We start from the raw sequence: 19,124 nt of genomic DNA, 5'->3' as shown, positions 1-19,124 counted from the left end.
GGGTGTAACATAACAAAGAAGAATGTATCGCTCACAGAACCACAGAGTGGTCTGGGCTGGAAGGGACCTCAGGGACCACCTGGTTCCAACCACCCTGCCCAGGCAGGGCCGCCACCCACCGGGCCTCCGCAACACCCCCCACGGCCGGCGCGGAAGCGCCCGGGGGCCGGAAGCCGGCCTCGCCCCGCCCCGCCTCCGCCCTCAGCGCGCACGCGCGGGGCGCGGCCGGGGGGCGCCTGCGCTGTGAGGCGGGCGGGGCCGGGCAGGGCTGTGGCGGCGGGCAGCGGGGCGGCCATGGCGAAGCACACGGTGTCGTCGGCCCGCTTCCGGAGGGTGGACGTGGACGAGTACGACGAGAACAAGTTCGTGGACGAGGAGGAAGGGGGAGACGGGCAGGCGGGGCCCGACGAGGGGGAGGTGGACTCGTGCCTCAGGCAATATCCTTCCGCAGCGGGGCGCGACGGGACGGGACGGGAGGGAACGGCAGGGCCCGAGACGGGGGGCAAGGGCCGGGGGGGGGCGGGAGGGACCGGGACGGGCCCAGGCCCAGGCCCAGGCCCAGGCCCAGGCCGAGGGAGGGGAAGGGCCGTTCGGAAGGGCCGCTGTGGTCCCGCTGTTTGCCCGTCCTTATCCGCCCGGCACAGGGAACATGCTGGCCGCGCTGCAGGCGGCTCTGAAGAACCCCCCGATCAACACGAAGAACCAGGCGGTGAAGGTGAGGCGGGCGGCTCGCGAGGTTACGCCTTACCGGTGCCTTCCTGCTTCTGCAGCGCCAGCCCACAGCTGCCTGGGGGGGGAGGGTCGGGGAAGGCAGCGTTAGGGTATTGCCCGGTGTCCAAACACCTTTGGCCTCTGCTGTTTTAATCAAAAAGCTCAGATGTCATCTGTCTGTGTTCCTGTAACTCGATGCTAGGTCAGGTTTATTGGGTCCTTCAGTCAAGCTCAGTACAGCAAGTTCACCTGGCAGCACGTAGCCATAGCCGGTACTGAGCCACCAAGGAACCACAGCCTCTGACTAATGACGCTGCTAGCACAGCCAGACCGCGCACCTACAAAAAAGGAAGAACTGGTGGTTATTGCGCCCAATCAAAATTAAGCCATTAAAACCTCAGAAATTGCAAGCACGCCCCCTGAGACAGAATATAGGAGCATGCTGCCTGTATGTACTTCTGAATCTCCCCAGAATAAACCTCAAGTGGCTCAGGATTGCAGCGGCGAGAGCAACAGACAAATAAGATGAGGAACTGCCCAGATGTGGAGTGCCTGTGAAGGACTGTCCTCCCAGTGTGAGGGGAGCCCTACAGCCATGGTGCTGGGCTTTTCTGGCACAGGAGGTTTTTCACTGAGCTCTATCCCTTACCTGAGGGCTTTTACAGAGAAACAGCTGGTGTTTCTTACAGATGCTGCTGTCTAAGAGAGTGACCGTGTTTGTTTTCACATGGAGGACTTGTTTTCTTTAGATATGCGTTCATGTATTTAAGAATACAGTGTGAAGGCAATGGAATTGGAGAGGTCAGAGCAACTCAATTTTCATGTTTGGCTTCATTTTTAGTTGTGCTTGTGGAATTTAAGTTTTGCTCATAGTTCTTGCTGTGAGAAGTCTTTCTAAGTAGCTGTAGGACATAAACAAGAAAACTTACATCTGTAATTTCTGCAGGAGGAAGCTGCTGGAAGCATTCATATAATTGAATTACTTAAAAGTCTAACAAAATTGAGACCATTTTTCTTTCATACTCCCTCAGTGATGGGTGGGCAGGAAGACATGATTTATGCTGATTAGATAGATTCAGCTGTAATCATGCTACACAAATTCCTGGGCCTGAAACGATACCCAGACCGATTTGCAAATGGTTACGGATGCAGGATATTGTTAATGCTGCCGGGTTGCATCCTGCATGCCTGGGACAGAAGTTGGCTGTTTTGAAAGTTTTTTTTGTGTGGCTTCCAGCAGTCACCACTTCCAGGTTGGCCAATACCAGTTCCATGGAATATGATAATTGCATCTCATTAAACAGTACAAAGGTGTGGAAAAGGCTCTGGTAACAGGGGAGGCCAGTCAAGTACTTAATCCTTTTTTTTTTTTTTTTTGGAACTTGCCAGACCTTGAATTTCAATACAAAAATTTAATATTTAGTCCTAGCTTCACTTAATAGGTAGAAAATTGCAAAATGAGCAGAGGGGCAGAAGAACGTGAAGCAGAACAAACTCGTACTCTGTTGCGCTCTTCAGCACTGGGAGGCTATATCTGTTACACGACAGTATCACAATCTTTTGTACAAGCTGCTCTATTCAAACATATTTTAAAATTGCTAAAGAGAAGAATTCTAGTTCCACTTGTTCTGGAGGTGACTGGTGCTTGGATGTACTTTATGTGCAAATAAATATATCTCTGCTTTTCCTACTTGTTGACAGGATCGTGCAGAAAGCATTGTCCTGAAGGTTCTCATCTCTTTCAAAGCCAATGATATTGAGAAGGCAGTGCAGTCGCTGGATAAGAATGGCGTCGATCTGCTGATGAAGTACATCTACAAAGGCTTTGAGAGCCCTTCTGACAACAGCAGTGCTGTGCTGCTGCAGTGGCATGAGAAGGTGCGTGTCTAGGGCATGCTCCCACCCAGGTCCTTCTTGCTAGTAAATTCTTGGTCCTGGGCATGCTCCCTGAGCCTGGCAAGAACCTTCTTTCTGCCTGGTGAAACTGAAATGCCCCATTTTGCACAGGTGCTGTCCTGCACACTCAGAACTGTGTCATTCGTTTTCATAGTTCTGATTCCTTGGGTAAATATTCTACCTTTAAAATTTGATTTTTGTTAGACTGATGCAAACAAAATAGTTCAACCTAGTGATTCAGGCAGATGGAAGTAGAATTTCCTTCCTAGAGGGAAGCAAAATTTGCAATTTAGTTATGGAGGGAGATAAAGACAGTTATTTAATAAGCTTTTAAAACAAGTGTGGTTATGTTTCCCTGCTACACTGGGTGCTAGTCTTTTGCTTTTGATGTAAAGTGCTGGGAGATGCTCCTTTGAAATACAGTCAGGAGGTCTTTCCTGGCAGCAGTTGTTTCAGTCTGTAGCCGCCTTGACCCAGAACTGCCTCTTTTCTCTTCTCAGGCCCTGGCTGCAGGAGGAGTGGGGTCCATTGTCCGCGTTTTGACTGCCAGGAAAACGGTTTAACTCCAGCAGGGAGCAGCTGTCTGCCATCTGTGGCGGGGGAGATGCTGGTGCAAAACCCAACCAACTCAATGCCATTGCTGCCCTGTGGGCAGTGTCTGTCTCTCAGCTTGTCTTCTCACTGCTTCTTTCATACCTGACAAGTAATGCATATCATGATCTCTTCTTGTTAAACTCTGGAAAATTATGAAGGTGCAATTTTATTTCTAACAGGAATATTTGGTACTCAAGCATTTCAGTGGCATGTATGGAGCTACATATAAAACTTCGTGTTTAGGATGATTTGCATTTGTGTATAATTGTGGCAGATTTGGACCTGACTTTCCAAACAAAAGCTGAGGGACGTAGGGCAATGTCTTAATTCTTTTTTACTAGCCAAGCAGCGGCTTGACATAAGATAAATATTTGAGAAGTGGAGCAGCTATTCCTGTAGGTAACGGGACCACGTTTTCTTTGGTCAGCCTCTGAACCTACAGCAGTGAACAGGACAGAATACAATGGCTCGCTTCTGACCGATCATCATTCCAAAAAGCTGAGTATTTTCTTTAACCTCACATCTCATGGCCAGTTCTGAAGTCTTGTCATCAGATGCCAGGCCCCCAGTGGGGAAGTCACACAGGATAAAGGTGCCTGTCCTGCAGTTTGGATGGTAGAATTTAAAGGGTTGATGGTCCATTTACACTGGAGCCCAATCCAGTGAACTCTCTATTTTGGGGAGTAAAGATCCTAAACAGGAGAAGACAAGGAGCTTTCACACAGCAAATCACCTTTCAGCAACTTGAATGTGATTTGATTCTCTCAAGCACAACGTGGTGGCTGCCTCTGGTAATCTGAGAAGCAAACACTGGTGTCCACACCAACCTTGCAAAGCTCCCATATTTTGTTTTCTAGATACAATTTTAAGGGTACCAGACAGTTAACATTCCTGTTGTACCACAGTGCGTTAGCTAGTGGGCAAATTAAGTTCTAAAATAAAGAGGAGTATTTTAGAAAGAATTAAGAAAGCCCAGGGTATCCCAGACCACAGATCACCACTGAAGGTCAGGGCCAGGACTGATGTAAACACGTTTTATGTTCACCATTTTACAGAAATTCAGTTGTGTAAAACTATTGGGGAATTTGTGAAACCTTTGCTGTTTTTTGATATCTGCTTTTTTGTTGTTTGGTTGTTTTTTTTTTTGTTTTTTTTTTTTTTAATAACAATAAAGACCAGACAAATAAATTGTCACTGAATATTTACCTGGAGTCTGAAATACCTTGGAGTTAACTGTTCAACTAACTTAATTTTTAATTCAGCAGGTGGCTGGCTACTCAAGGACTGACAAAAAAAAAGAAGTTAAAAAGTAAGCCCTCCCTTATTTTTCTGGCTAAGCTTGCTTTATAGCAGTTACTTGTCCCTTTAAATAACATCAATACATGTGCGCAGCTTCATCCCACTATAAAAATCTTAAGTTATTTGAATATATTAAACACCCCAAAATGTTCCAAACCAGGACTACCAGAGATGTCGCTGCCTACGCTAAAATCTTACCAAGGGAGTGAGACCATCACAACCATGAATGGTAGGTGCTTCCTCAAGAGAGGAAAAACTGATGGCTTAGCAGGGTTGTTGTGTGGGTGAAACTCCTGATACCATGGCTGGGCTTTTGTTTGTCTTTCTGCTGACCCCAGCTCCAAGAGATTAAATGTTTAATTGTTAGTTTTAATAATTTAAGCAAATATAAAGTCCTGGGCTTGTCCAGTGGGCAGGATGACTGTGTGTGTGTCATTGCTAATGGTACACGTATTCACCTTGAACTCTTGAAGCATACAGAGAAAACTATTGGTGAGCACTCTGACATCTGAAGGGCAGCTCATATTTGTTACTCAAGTGATTGCTTTGGAAAACCAGAGCTAGTACCTTCGGAATACCCAAACCAAAGTGTCCTGATGCACCACATTTGCGTAGGAGTTGGTAAGAAGGCAGTTTCAGATGTTTTCCTCCTGTCCCACCTCCTCCGCTTCCTTTGTAGAAGAGCCAGCGTGGGTACCTCTGTCATTCAGCTCTGGAGACTGGTTTCTCTGCAAACTAGTCCAAATTTGGGGTGGAGAGAAGAAACTATTTTCAAAAACAACCAATGTCAAAGCGGGCCAGCTACCTCTAGGGGGTATTAGATAAACAAAGGCAATGAGAAGAATGATCTTAACATTTCCTGGATTCCCCATCAAAGTATCCGATGAAGGATTTAGAAGCATTTTTAATAATATGCATGCTTATTCCACCTATATTTTCAGGGGCGTGCTAAAAGAGGATGACTTGACAAGCACTGCTGTGGAGGTAGGAGTACAAGGTTTGCATGAAAGCTGCTTCTGTTAACTGCTATTAACTGAAACAGGAGAAGGCAGCTTACCAAGGAGCACTCCCGTTGCTCCTGTCTGGTGTGGCTGCCTCCAGGTGAGAGCCCAGATCCTCGGGCACGCGCTGCCACTGCCTGCTTACAAAGTGGAGCCTGAAGTGCAAGCTTGGACTCCCCAGTACTGGAGACACTCCATCAGCTTTGTTGGTTCATGAACCAATGATGTTGGAAGCTGAGCCCTACCCAGATGACTCTGGGCTGCCTTGGCCACAGCTGTTTGGAGAAGAACTGCAGCATGACGTATGGGCAGGTTCCTGGCAGGGAGAAAAGCATCTTCCAGGCCAGCAGTGAGGACTTCTCAGCTTGAAGAAACCCATTTATGCCCATATACACCTGGATATGGAGACACATGGGTCAGGAGAAGGAAACAGCAAGTTGTACATTGCACAGCAGCACTGGGGACCCACAGGAAAAGAGGAAAACTGAAAGACACAGAAGAAAAAATCCCTATTTCAAGAAGGAAACCTTCACTGAAAAATACTCTACATACAAATGGGTCCCACTCCAAGGGGAATGGTATTTGGAGAGCTCCTCTAGGAAAGCTTTGTGCTGCCAAGCCTTCTTTGTGAGCATCTCACTACTGCTTTTAGCTTTGGCAGAAGTGTGTGGTAACAGCACCTTCCCGCTTTTGCAACAGCTGAGCACGTTAGGGAAACTGCTGCCCTTGTGCTGCTGAGAGGTGCAGCCTTGCTGAGTCCGGGCTTTGATATGTTACCATCCCTATTATTCACTTCCTCTTGGACAAGAAATTAGTTTCTTCTTCTACATAGAGTTGGTAAAAGAAAGGGGAACAAGAGACACATTCTGTTACTAGAAAGGTTGTGTTTACCACAGTTTTGACATCGGACTTTGTATGTTACACTAAAAAAAAATAAAAATCAAGAAGAGGAGGAGTTGCTACGTGCATTTGCTGTGCCTGCATCTTTCAGATTCCATTTTTCTGTGAAACAGGAGGGAAAATGGCACTTGCCACATGGGTGATCTTGTATCCTCCTCCAGCCCCCTTGCACTGTTTCTGGGATCAGCCTGACCCACCAGTGCACTGAGGCAGATAACTAAACCAGAAGACAATTATTCCTGCAGCAGGTGAACCATTTCCTGCTAGATGGCATCTCCCAGCCACAGGAGATGGGAGAGAGAGTCAGAGCCTTGCAGGAGCCAACAGTGGTTTAACAAAACTGTGGAAGTCTGCTCTAACTGGGGTCAGCCTCTGCCCCATGGAGCTCAACAGCAGGAGGACAACATTGGATGGGGAAATGGAGCCAAGAGTAGGGAAAATGGATTGTGAAAAAAACTGTTTGTTAGGGACAGGAAAAGTCAGATCTCTGGAGTGGTGAGTGCTGTAATTCAATGCAAAATCTTCAACTACAGAGTGCATCCTCTTCCCACTATCTAAACCCTGGAGGGTAGAAGAGAGGTCAGGTTTGCTGCCCCTGAGCATTGAAATAGCTCTTCAAAATGAGATGTACAAGGCTTCTGAGCAGGTCTTCCTCATGGGAAGGACAAAAGGCTTCTGGGAGCGTTTTCACACCCCCTACCCAGGTACTCCCCTCCCTCTCTTCCACCACATTGGCTGGTTGCATTTCCCTCTGCTCTTTTGGAGGTCATGGAGCCTGCTCTGTGCTGCCCATAGTTGTTTTAGGAAGCCCATGGGAGCTGGCTGGGTGTAGTGGGATGCTGAGGAGACACTCAGCTTGCAACTGGAGAACGGAGGTTCAGGGATGGGTTCTGTCACACATTTCAAAGCCAGGCCTCATTGTTCAGCAGCTCGGGTTCTTTCCAGCCCTGAGCAGAAGTTGAGCAAGTCTCCTACTCAATCTTCCTCCTGTTGTAGGCATTATCTAGTTTGTTGGGGAAGTCTGAGTAAACACATGAGGGCAAAGTCTTGCTGACGTGTTTCATTTTCTTATGAAATGCGCGTCGCGTCACCGCAAGATGAGGCAGAGGCAAAGCACCAGGATTAGATGCTGTATGAGAGCACTGAACCCCAACCCTTCTGGGCCAGGAGGTCAGAGCCCTGTTCTCCCTCTGGGACTGTCACATGCTGAGCATCTCTTCTCCACCCAGCAACACTCCAGGACCAGGCTGTGCTCCATAGTCCATGGAACAACCAGAAAGAAGTGTCACTGGGGTGACGACAAGGTGACAGTGCTGCTGGGGCTCAGCAGCCCCCAAAGGCCACTCTGGGCTGTAGTGCTCACCACACAGTTTTGTGAGCCCAACCTGATAGAGCGCTCAGCTGCCACCAAGCAGGGCTTTTGATGTAGCCCTCCCACAGAAGTGGAGCCCCCGGAGGGCTCAGCATGACACATGCTGAGCTCTGCGTGGAAACCCACTGCGGCAGGGGCAGCCTCTCTTCCACTTCCCCATCTCGGGCCATGTTGCACTGACAGCAGTGAGGCCACTTCCTGGCAGGTTTGCGACACGGGCTGCAGAAAGGCAGAAGCACAGCTAAAAGGGAGCAGGGAGAGGTTGAACGAGGAAGACGGGCAGTGAGTCCCCCAGCGTGGCCGGGTACCCCGTGTCCTGCTCCCACCGCACCATGTCTCTGGTCGAGACGATCCGGCTGTGGCAAGAAGGGGTGTGTGCTGCAGACAGGAAGGAGTGGAGGGCAGCCCTGGATGCCTTCACAGCCGTGCAGAGCCCCCCGGCCAAAATCTGCTACAACATCGGCTGCATCCACCTCGTCCTGGGGAAGCTGGCTGAGGCAGAGGAGGTGAGCGCCACGGTGGGAGGGCTGGGATGGAGCTGTGACAGCCCCAGGCTGTTCTCTGTTCTCGCTGAGCTGGTTTACTCAGTGAGTCATGGATGGAGGCAGCAGCTGAGGCACGGAGCTTTCTGACAGCGCTCTCCCTCCTGGAGGCAGCCGCAGACCCAAGTGCCTGGTGCCAGATGCTTCCAGCTCCACGAACAAGGAGCCTGGTGCAGGCTCTACCCCCCGGTGCTGCAGGGAGGCTTTGCCCACAAAGCCCAGCTTAGGACAGGTGGCTAAAGCAGACAGGACAGGCAAAGCCACTCTACAGCTTCAGTTTTCCTTCAAGACCTTCCCTTCTTACCCCTCGTTTTGCAGGCATTCACCCAGAGCATCAGCTGTGACAAGCACCTGGCTGTGGCCTATTTCCAGCGGGGAACCATCTTTTACAGGAGGCAGAAGTAAGTGGATGGGGTTCATGCTGTGGTTTTGCCCCCTGCAGTAATGCCAGCCTTTGGCTGAAAGCCGCTGTGGGTAGGTTGGTGGACCAGGAGCTAAACCACAGCCCCAGGAGGCAGGGAACTTCCCCATGGGGCATCTGAAGACACCACGAGGCCATGGGAGAGACCCAACCAAACTCAGTCAAGTTGAATTAAAGACTCATGGGGGCCCAGGTGGTGTATGAGGTGGGGAAGCCCTCTGACATTACCTTGTCCTCTCCTTCACAGCCACGAAATGGCCATCAAGGATTTTAAGGAGGCACTGGCCCAGCTGCGAGGCAACCAGCTCATCGACTACAAGATCCTGGGGCTGCGGTACAGGCTCTTTGCTTGTGAGGTGAGAAAGCCTGACCAGCATTTTTGGCCTGTTCATTAGCAAAAAAGACAAAAGACAAAAAAAAAAAAAAAAAAAAAAAAAAAACAGGGGAAAAACACCCTGCCTTGCAAAAAAACAAGCACGCTGGCACAGGGATGGGGAACCTAGGTGCTACCTAGGGATTTTATTAGGGTGGCAGAAAATCCAAATAGCAAGGGTTCAGTGCCTCTAAGAGCTGAGTTCTTGCTCCCATCCCTGTGGCAGATACTTTACAACATCGCACTGGTGTACGCCACGATGGAGGACTGGAAGAAAGCTGAGGAGCACCTGACGCTGGCAGCCTCCATGAAGAGTGAGCCCCAGCACAACAAGATTGACAGGGCAATGGAAGCTATCCTGGTAAGGAGCAGGCCTTACAGGGGGGTGCTTGCTCATGGTGTTCTGACAGGAAGGAGAGAGAAAGTCCCAGGAACAGGGAAAACACCTTTTAGCTACAGCTTTAGCTGTGCAGGAGAAAACTGTGGATGGCTGCACAAGACATGGGTGTCACAAGGAGGGGGAATGGTGGGAAGAGCTTTCAGGCACTGTGTTGGTAAGACGGGGCTAAAGAGATGCTGGAAGGGCTTGGGTGAGATTGGCACAGTGATGGTTTGGCTTTACGGAGTGAGACCTTCACCACAGAGATAGAAGGAAGGAAGGTGGCAGTGTGACAGTCCCTGATCGCACCCCTGAAGAGCACTGCAACTTTTCTATGCTACAGAAGCAGAAGCTCTATGAGCTGGTGGCAATTCCCCCAGGGAAGCTATTTCGACCAAATGAAAAGCAAGTGGCTCAGCTGGAGAAGAAAGACTACCTGGGAAAGGCCATGGTAAGAAAGAAGCATCTTCTTTATTCAAGCCAAGGCTGTGGGCTGAAGAGAGCTGCTGACCACCCGCTACCTCAGAGCCACCAGGCGCTGAGCTGATGCCCAGTGAGGCACTGTGACAGGGAACCAGTTTGCACCCTGGGGACAGCACCCTGCAGGAGCAGAAGAGATAAGCTCTGCAGAAATACACTTTTATCTGTGCAGCTCTGCAAGTCCTATTTTCAGTTTCCTTAGCGGGAGATTAGGGACAGTCACTCAGCAGTGAGACAGGAAGGCCCCACTGGAGCTTCTACCTGGGCCAAAATCTTGTTTGGGGTACCGGGGTGGGGGAGGAAATGAAGCTATTTAAACTCTGACACCAACAAGTGAACTCCAGTTCTCCCCCTGCTCACACTGAAGCAGTTTTTTCAGCTCAGACAATCCAACAGGACTTCTCTTGCACTAATGAGCAAAATCCAAGCAGTGGGGTGCACCCTTGGGCTCAAATCCTGGCAAGGCAGAACAGCCACCCAGGTGCCAGTACTGCTGCAGAAAGCAAACCTGGAGCATTCACACCCACAGAATTTGGCTTGGACAACAGCAGAGGAGGGCGGGTGTCAGAGATGAGAGGTCTAAGAGCAGATACAGGTTTAAGTCACCGTGTGTCTTCCTTTGGCTGTAGGTGGTGGCATCTGTTGTGGACAAGGATGATTTTTCTGGATTTGCTCCACTTCAACCACAGGTAAAGCTCTGGCCACCCACTCATGGTGCCCGCAGCACCGCAGCCCATGTGGTGTGGGTAGCTTTGAGTGTACGTGGGGATGGCGATGGCCATCCCACACCTTGCCCAGGGCTCCAGCGAGCGAAGACACTTGGTTTGCTCAGCCCAGAGCAGAGCAGGCTGAGGGGAGGCCTCATGGCTGCCTGCAGCTTCCTCGCTAAAGGAGCAGAGGGGCAGGCACTGAGCTCTGCTCTCTGGGGACAGCGACAGGACCTGAGGGAACAGCATGGAGCTGGGACAGGGGAGAGTCAGGCTGGGTGCTAGGGAAAGGTTCTGCACCCAGAGGTTGGTCAGACATTGGAACAGCTCCCAAGGGAAGCAGTCATGGCATTAAGACTGCCAGAGTTCAAGAAGCATTTGGACAACATTCTCAGATACAGTGTCTGACTTTTGGGTGGTCCTGTGTGGAGACAATTGGAAAAATGGATTTGATGATCCTTGTGGATCCCTTCCAACTCAGGACATTCTATGATCCTATGATTCTAAGACCACCATGAACTTTCTGCTACTGCTGGGGGAGGATGAGGTGGAAGCTGCCCCCACATCTCAGCTGCTTTCTTCTTCATCAGAAGGTGCAGCCCACTCACATCTGTAGTTACGCTGGCTCCCTGAATGGAGAAGTAGTGGCCTGGTCACACATCCTCTGCCCCCACCGTGGGATGACTGATTTCAGCAGGGCCCACAGGGAGGTCACGAACCTGCCCCACAAGCCTCCTCAGGGCTGCTCTGTCTAAGCTCAAAACACCAGAGGAGCAAGAGCAGTTCTGGTTTTGTTCCTTGTCTTCCTTTCTGGGTCTGTCAGCTCTTCACATTTGCCTCGATATTTTCCTGATGAAGTAACAACAATTTTCCATGGTTAAAGTCACCAGAGTTTTTTCAAGGGTCTTTTGAGAGGATACGAGGAAGCACAACCACTGCAGGCCTACAGTGCTGTTACGTGAGATAAAATACACTGCTTTCAACGCAACAGAGCTCCTTGCTCCAGGAGCCAGACATGCCTTACTATTTCAGTACAAAAGGAGCTTCTTCAGAGAGTTCATAACATCCACCTGACTTTACATTACAGAAGCAGGAGGGACTGTAAAGCTCTGTGACAGTAGCTGGGCGTTTTATAGTAACGGGATGATACACAGCAGCACAACGCACTGTTTAAGCCAGCTGATCTCTAACTCATGATTCCAACCCTCTGTGAGTATGTGAAGCTAAGAACACAAAACCAAACCAGGATCATGCCTCTGGAAATCATGAGGGGGAAGATTTGGAAACTGCTTATCTGAAGGAGCAAACGGACCAACCCAACACGGACCCGTGTAGGGATGACAAGAATGGGAGGAGACTGCAGGCCATTTCTGCAGACTAACCAGAATTTGCCAGATTACAGACAACTTTCTTTTTGTTCACAGGCCTCTGGTCCTCCACCCAGGCCCAAGACACCAGAAATCCTCAAGTAAGTTGGAGGAAAGGTGAGGAAATGTTAGCAGTGTTGCTAACAGACACAGCCAGGTCTGCTCCCGTCCCACGCCACCACAGCTGAGTGCCCAGCTAGCACCCAGAACTAACAGGGGGGAAAGAGAATGGACCAGAGAAACAAGGAAGCAGAGTTCAGGTCCCCTATGCAAAACAGCAGTATCACCTCCCCTCCTGACATGGCTTCCAAATCTAGGGCCCTCGAAGGGCAGCCGCACCGTGTCCTGTACGAGTTCATCCCCGAGACCACTGAGGAGCTGCAGGTCCTGCCAGGAAACATCATCTTTGTCCTGAAGAAAGAGAAGGACAACTGGGCCACAGTGATGTTCAATGGCAAGGTACCAGGGGCAGGCTTGGCACAAGGGGGTAGATGATGGGGCTGGCACCAGGAGGGATTCAAGTCCCAGGGATTCTCCCATGTTCAGGGCTGGGACAACTCAGTCGCTTCCTCCAGCAGCAGGTTCCTTCCCACAAAGCAATCCTCCTTTGTCTCTGTACCCCTGCAGAAAGGGATCGTCCCCTGCAACTACCTCGAGCCCGTGGAACTCCAGAACAAGCTGCAGAGCCAGGTAAGGAGCCCAGGAGGAGCTGGCATCCTGGGGGTTGGAGACAGATCCCCACACAGATCACCCAGCACTTGCTCTAGCAAAACTCAAAACTGCAACTCCTTCCCTCTTGTAACACTGTGGGGCTTCTGGCTCACGGTCATCTTGTTACTCTCACTGAGGCTAGAACTGCCTGGTTCCACCCCAAAATGATAGGTGGCATGGCAGAGCTCAGCCCCAAACCCCTGGCTCGGTGGGCTGGAGTGGGTCCCTAAGACAGGAGCACCCCAGGGCTGTGCCCGCTCCCTCAGGAGGGCTCCGAGTGACAGCACTGTCCTCTTCCCACCTGGCACAGGACGAAATCCCTCCTGAACCTGAGATCCCCGAGCCTCCCAGCTCCATTGCTCCAGCAAAGGCCCGTCGGCCAGCACCAGGTCAGTGTGGGGAATGGAAGGGGTGGGAGGACTTTGGGGACAAGCCTGGGGACAGCCTTCTCGGTGCTGTGTTCTCACAGCCGGTGCCATCTGTCAAGACCAGGGCTGGGGGCCAGCTTCTTCTGTTCTCCAGATCCTCTGGCCCCTTTTGACACCAAGGATGGGGAAGCATTAAGGCAGGAGACAACGCTGCAACTGCACTGTTGAGGATGGAGCAAACCAGAGCATGTAGGCCCCTCTGTGCTCCTAATTAGCACAGCAGCTAATGGAAAAAAGGGCCTGGAGATAGGAACAGGGCAAGTGACCCAGCTTGTGCAAGTCCCAGAGCAGGAAGATCATTACAGGCTTCTCCTTAAAGCAGGGCATCTGGGATTATCAGAGTGCTGAGCTAGTTTTGGAGGCTCTGCCAGTGCCCTGGGGACTTCTGGCTGATGCTGCTCAGCAACCACATCCCAGGCTGGGGCTGTGGGTGCTGAGACACCAATTTGCCCCAAGCACAGCCAGGCAGTGAAGATGCTGTGAAACTGATGCCCAGCACCTCAAAAGTCAGTTCCCCTCCTCCCAGCCACATAAATGAGCTGAGGCAGCACTGGAGTCCCACTCCAAACCCAGCTAACTACCTCCAGGGCCCCCTCCCCAGGCAGGGAGGGCAAGCAGGAAATAAGACTGCAGCCCAAACACAGGCTCTTGCTGCAGGGAACAGGGCTTCTCTTTCACCCCAGAGCAGCCCACTCCAGCCCCCAACAATCAATCACTAGCACCAGGTCAGTGTCAGCACTGGGATTTGCACCATCTTTGCAAATTTCCAGCCCCAGAGAAAGACAGCTGGGAGAGGCCTATGTTACAGCACAGGCCAGCTCTCGCTTTGTCCACAAAGTCCAGTACTGGAGGTCATTCAGCTGTCAGAGCACAAGATACATCATTATTTGTGCTTGCAAATGCATTCATATTTTAAAGAAGTCCACCCAGGAGTAACATCCCAGCCCTAAAGCTCCTACCCCACGAATGCAGGACAGGCTCCACAGGGAGAAAGCAAGAACAGCACAGACCTGAATCAAGGCAGGGAAGACAGAGCCCAAACCTCTTTCCAGTGGTTACTGATAAACCCCATGTAAGGATCCCACCACAGCTGGCACCACTTCCATTTGAGTGACTACAGGTGGCTCCAAGGTTGGTTGGTGTCACTGCAGATCACAGAATCACAGAATTTCTAGGTTGGAAGAGACCTCAAGATCATCGAGTCCAACCTAACACTAACACGTCCTCCACTAAACCATATCACTAAGCTAGATAATGATGGGTGTCAAAGAGAAGGGCTACAGAAATACTGGAAACATTTATGCCCAGAGCAGTAACACTTACGCTGTTCCACATGCTGAGGCACTGTTTTCTTCTTCCTCAGACTATGTTCCTGTTGCTACAACGCAGCCCAGAGAAGCTACAGCGGTAAGATGTGTGTGGTGGGCATCACGGGAAGGTAGAGCCAGGGTCTACACTACAAACCAACACCTATTGCACGTCAAGAGGTGCTGGCATGCTTTGCAAGCACCATAGCCCTGGGAGTGCTTCAGCTTTTTGTCACTCAGGAGCTTCTCCAAAGCGTAACACAGGGACTAGCAAGATATCAGGGTCTGGGAGGTCTCCTCCAGAAGCAACAATCCCAACTGAAGACAAGAACAGAGGGGAAGGGAGTGGGGACACCTTGAATTTGGACACCTAGGAAGCCACACATGGTCACTAGATACCTAGTGCACTCCTGTGCTCTCTCCTGGGCCAAGCCCAGGGCAGCCAAGCAGCCACACATGCTACATAGCTTTGGTGGCCTAGCTCAGAAGTATTAAAGGCTGCCAATGGTAACAGGGATGGCTCCCAGACAGCTGATGGCACACAGCTCAACTTTTACTGAGGTGACAGCATTTTCTGTGTCCCAGTTCCTCTCCCTGCCCACAGCAAGCCCCTGTGCTGCAAGCAGGCACAGCCCCGTGGGGAGAAGCCTCTGACACCCCCATTTTCCACTTGCAGGAAACCAAAACAGCACCTTGCATTCTCAAGGTGCATTACAAATACACAGTTGCGATGCAAGTCCAGCCAGGCCTCTCCTACAAAGAGCTCCTGAACCTCATTTGCAAGAAACTGGAGCTCCAGCCTGAGCACACACAGCTGAGGTGAGGTGCTGCCTGCTGAAGGGGCTGTGTTTTTGTCTCCCACCCTTACCCAAATCCTCTACGTGCCCAGGTACAAGCCTGTGGGCAGCGAGGAGCTGGTGACTCTGAGCACGGAGAATATGGAGGCAGCTTGGAGCCACAGCAAGGACAACTGCCTGACAGTGTGGTGCGACATCACAGAGGTCAGTGACAGCTGCTGGTGGCAGCCGCCTCTTCTGGTGGCAGGGCCTGGGGCTGAAACCTAAGCAGAGCTTGTCTGTCTTATTCTGGGACAAAAAGAGAAAAGCCAAGACATGTCTTTACCAGCTTATTTCCTGCCCTAGGGAGAGGGATTTTTACCAGAGGAGCCACAGAAGGCAATGCTGGAGGAGATGGGAGCAACCCAAGTGGTAGCACAGTACAATTATGAAGCCACCCAGCCCGAAGACCTGGAGTTTCAGGCAGGAGATGTGATACTTGTTTTATCCAAAGGTAACTATGCTCCTGCCGTGACAGGGGAAGGGAGGGACCTTCCAGCTGCGGTGAGGGCATGGGCCTGACTCCAAGATGCCAAGCACCTGCAGCAGCTCCTGTTAAGCTGCAGGCTCCCAGCACCTGCCAGTCAGGCCCAAATCCCTCAGGTACCTGGTGGCACAGAGGACAGGTGCCAGCAGTGCTTTAGCCAGCTCCTCAGGGCAACCTACAAGCTTCATTAGAGACATTGATCTCTTGCCCCAAGATCTCCACTTCTCTAAAGTAAACTGTTGCACAGTTGGGATCTGCAAAGCAGCAGCCTGGCCCAGGCAGCCTGCACCAAGAGGAGGCTGCTTCTCCTGCAAATTGCAGTTGGCCACCTTCAGATGGAAAACCGGCTGCTTGGATTCTTAAGTTAGCCTCAGTCTTCTTTAGTGATTGCATGAGAACTGATGTTTAAATACAAGCCAGGAATCTCAGCAAGAGCTAGTCTACATTTTTGACTTTGATCCTCTCACTTATGCCCAACAGCCAAGCAGGGAGGACAAGCTGGCTGTGCTGTAGCAAAGGCTGCAGGTGAGCCCAGCTTGAGTGAAAAATTAGCTACAGCGAGAGCTGCTTGCACAGGGCAACTGTTTCTTCCTCCCCTGAGCCTCTGAATAAAGCCATGACAGCAGAAATGGTTTTAAATGAGGAAAAAAAAAAAAAAAAACACCACCACAAAATTACGATACCTTGCTACACGCAGCACTACCACTAAGTTGTGGAGCAGGGTTAGGCAGCTGTACACCAGTTCCTCCTCCAGTTGCACAGATGAAGTTTTACACGTTGCAACACTGATGAAGTAGTGTCATGAAGAGGGGGAAGTCATCACTGAGCTAGCTATACTATTTCCCATTAAGTTTTTTCCCTTGTTGGGTTTCTGACAGCAAGAGTTTTCAGAGCTCCCAGCTTTAATCACCCTGGGGTAGCAGAATCTTTTTGTTTGAGATGAACGTCGAACAGCAGGTGAAACTACGCTTTAGTTCTTATCTTGAAGGGGGCAGTCCCAGGTCTCTAATCACTTCTGCACTCTCATCTTGTTTCTGCTGTTATTCAAGGCAATTTCTGAGCCCACATCTGGCTTTAAGACCCCAATTCTCAAATTCTTAGCAGAAATACAACCTCGGAAAGCACCCTCTACTGCCTTCACCATCCCCGCCTGCTGTTGATGATAGTTTTAGATTAAAAGTTGGATGTTCAGCAAATAAAACCACTACATACTTTATTGTGGTTGTAATTCACGTGAATGCAGGCAGAGAGTGAGGAAAGGCAGCGATACAAAGTCTTTAATACTTACAGGCTTATTTGCCTACATAAATTGCATGGTTTCTCAGAAAAAACTTGCAACATTTCCAGGAACATACATAGTTTTATCTTTTCGGAAACTTAGCTGCTATATCTCAAAAACAAAAAAAAACAAAAAACAAAACAAAACAAAAAAACTTCTATAATGATCTATTTTCCCACTTTGTTCAGTAGTGTATTGCTCTGTACAACTCCCTGAAAGGAAGGTGGGGGGAGCTGGCAGTCTTCTCACAGATAGCTGGTGATAGGACTAGAGGGAATGGCCTCAAGTTGTGCCAGGGGAGGTTCAGGTTGGAAATTAGGAGATATTTCCTCTCAGGAGCAGTCAGGCATTGGAACGGGTTGCCCAGGGAGGTGGTGGAGTCACCGTCCCTGGGAGCGTTTAAGGGAAGGTTGGACATGGTGCTTAAGGATGTGATTTAGTGGGTGACATTGGTGGTTGGTGGTAGGGGGGTGTTTGGAACAGATGATCTTGAAGGTTTCTTCCAACCCTAATAATTCTGTGATTCTTATCTCTAGACCTTGCTGTCTGCCTTTCTTCCTCAGACCTTCTCCCTGTTTCCACAGTCACCTCTCTATCAGGCTCTCAGGTGGCTATTTTATCTTAAAATGGTGAACTAAGGCCTGTCTGCAGCACACAAAGGTATGTTATTATCATGCTCCTGCACATCCCTGGAGTGACAAAAATTGTGTAAATTTTATCTTCCAGTGAATGAAGACTGGTTAGAAGGCCAGTGCAACGGGAAGATAGGCATCTTCCCATCTGCTTTCGTTCAAGATTGTAACACTAAAGACCCAGAAATCTGATTTCTAAAGAGCTAAAGGAGTCTTGGACACCAAAGAAAATTAAGAATTCAACTGTTGCAATCAAGTTTCCACATTAATCACTGCATCTGAAAATGGACTGAAAATATTATTGCTACATATATTAAAAGCTTTATTTTTGTTTTAACTTTTGCATTGCTCTGTCTGAAGCGGGTAGTTATCTTCCTGCTAGGGATACATGCAGTGCTAAGGCTGTGCTCACCAGCAGACTCTGCAGCACCAGCTCTGCCCCACCAACCAGCCCTTTGCCTGGGAAAATCCATGGCAGGGTGGTGCCAGTTGCTTTTACAGGCCCACTGACCTGGGGAGCTGCTCCTTGAGAAGCTATGGACCATGAAAGGCTGTACTTGAACAGAATTTACTTCCTTCAAACATTATTGCTCACTGCAAGAGCTTAATCAAAAGCCACTGCACAGCCTTGCCCTGCTCCACTGACAACCCTTCACACACGTACACATTTTCAGCTCTAGGGGTCGTTTCTGGGAGCTTTTTCTCAGCAGTCACAAGAGACAGTAATTTAAGATGACACTGCCACAGATCTCAGCAGGTCACCTGGTAGTAAAGTTGCTCCCTACACATTAGTCTGCATAACTGTAACTTCCATAACTTCTTCCATATCCAAATTAAACAGGTTTTAAACAGGTTTGTCCCCCTTCTGCCATTGGGTGCCATGACTCTGCTTTCACCATATTTAACCTTCCCTGGCTGCTGAGAGCTGCTCCTTCTGGCGTTTTAAAAATAGCTATGCTGCCCTGTCCTCAGAATGTGAGAGCTGGAGGCACAGCAAGCCCTCTGCTTCAGGGAGGTTTCCCCAGTTCTCACCCTATCACCCAGGTTCTGTACAACCCCACCCTCCCATTGACTTGCATCTCACATTTAAATTGAAAAGGAACTCATTCTGGAGAGTTGCATGGATAAAACAAACACCTGACCTCTCAAAAATGGAGCAGCTCTACAGCTTTCTTAACCTCCCTTTGACATGTCTGGAAGCATGCTGTTTAGAAACAGCCAACAAGTGCAAGTGCCATCCTGATTTACAGGCAGGTCAACAGCAGAAGAATCCACGTCCTCCAGCTCCTGGTGCCTGTGCTCTACCAGATTCAGGTAATCCAGCCTGCAAGTGACAGAGCTTTGTAAGCTACTCCCAGCCCAGATTTATGATTGAGTACATAAAAACATATTGTACACAGGC

The 19,124-nt window shown here is 49.9% G+C and overlaps 2 protein-coding genes across 4 annotated transcripts; both read left to right on the top strand.

Moving 5' to 3' along the window:
• Positions 1-251: 251 nt before the first annotated feature.
• On the top strand, positions 252-4,400 carry ARPC5 (actin related protein 2/3 complex subunit 5). The gene is made up of 4 exons (XM_084527060.1): positions 252-438; positions 644-715; positions 2,413-2,589; positions 3,108-4,400. Exons 1-4 carry the CDS (start codon positions 295-297, stop codon positions 3,168-3,170), a joined length of 456 nt encoding a protein of 151 aa, XP_084383186.1. The 5' UTR covers positions 252-294; the 3' UTR covers positions 3,171-4,400.
• Positions 4,401-6,815: 2,415 nt separating this feature from the next.
• On the top strand, positions 6,816-18,059 carry NCF2 (neutrophil cytosolic factor 2). 3 transcript variants are annotated; one of them, XM_084527057.1, is made up of 15 exons: positions 6,820-8,279; positions 8,634-8,716; positions 8,984-9,092; positions 9,336-9,470; positions 9,832-9,939; positions 10,598-10,657; positions 12,100-12,143; positions 12,360-12,501; positions 12,670-12,732; positions 13,064-13,142; positions 14,545-14,588; positions 15,165-15,307; positions 15,378-15,489; positions 15,631-15,778; positions 17,817-18,059. In XM_084527057.1, the coding sequence occupies exons 1-15, from the start codon at positions 8,106-8,108 to the stop codon at positions 17,912-17,914; spliced, it is 1,542 nt and encodes a 513-aa protein (XP_084383183.1). In that variant the 5' UTR covers positions 6,820-8,105; the 3' UTR covers positions 17,915-18,059. The 3 variants fall into 3 exon arrangements, with proteins under 3 accessions (XP_084383184.1, XP_084383185.1, XP_084383183.1); XM_084527058.1 differs by lacking the exon at positions 14,545-14,588 and having other exon boundaries at positions 6,816-8,279; positions 13,064-13,148; positions 15,136-15,307; XM_084527059.1 differs by lacking the exons at positions 9,832-9,939; positions 10,598-10,657 and having other exon boundaries at positions 6,818-8,279.
• Positions 18,060-19,124: the final 1,065 nt, after the last annotated feature.

The sequence above is a fragment of the Aythya ferina genome (assembly GCF_964211825.1).
Source record: "Aythya ferina genome assembly, chromosome: 8".
Lineage (NCBI taxonomy): Eukaryota > Metazoa > Chordata > Aves > Anseriformes > Anatidae > Aythya > Aythya ferina.
Note: the sequence above shows the minus strand (reverse complement) of the source record. Positions and strands in the feature narration are given on the sequence as shown.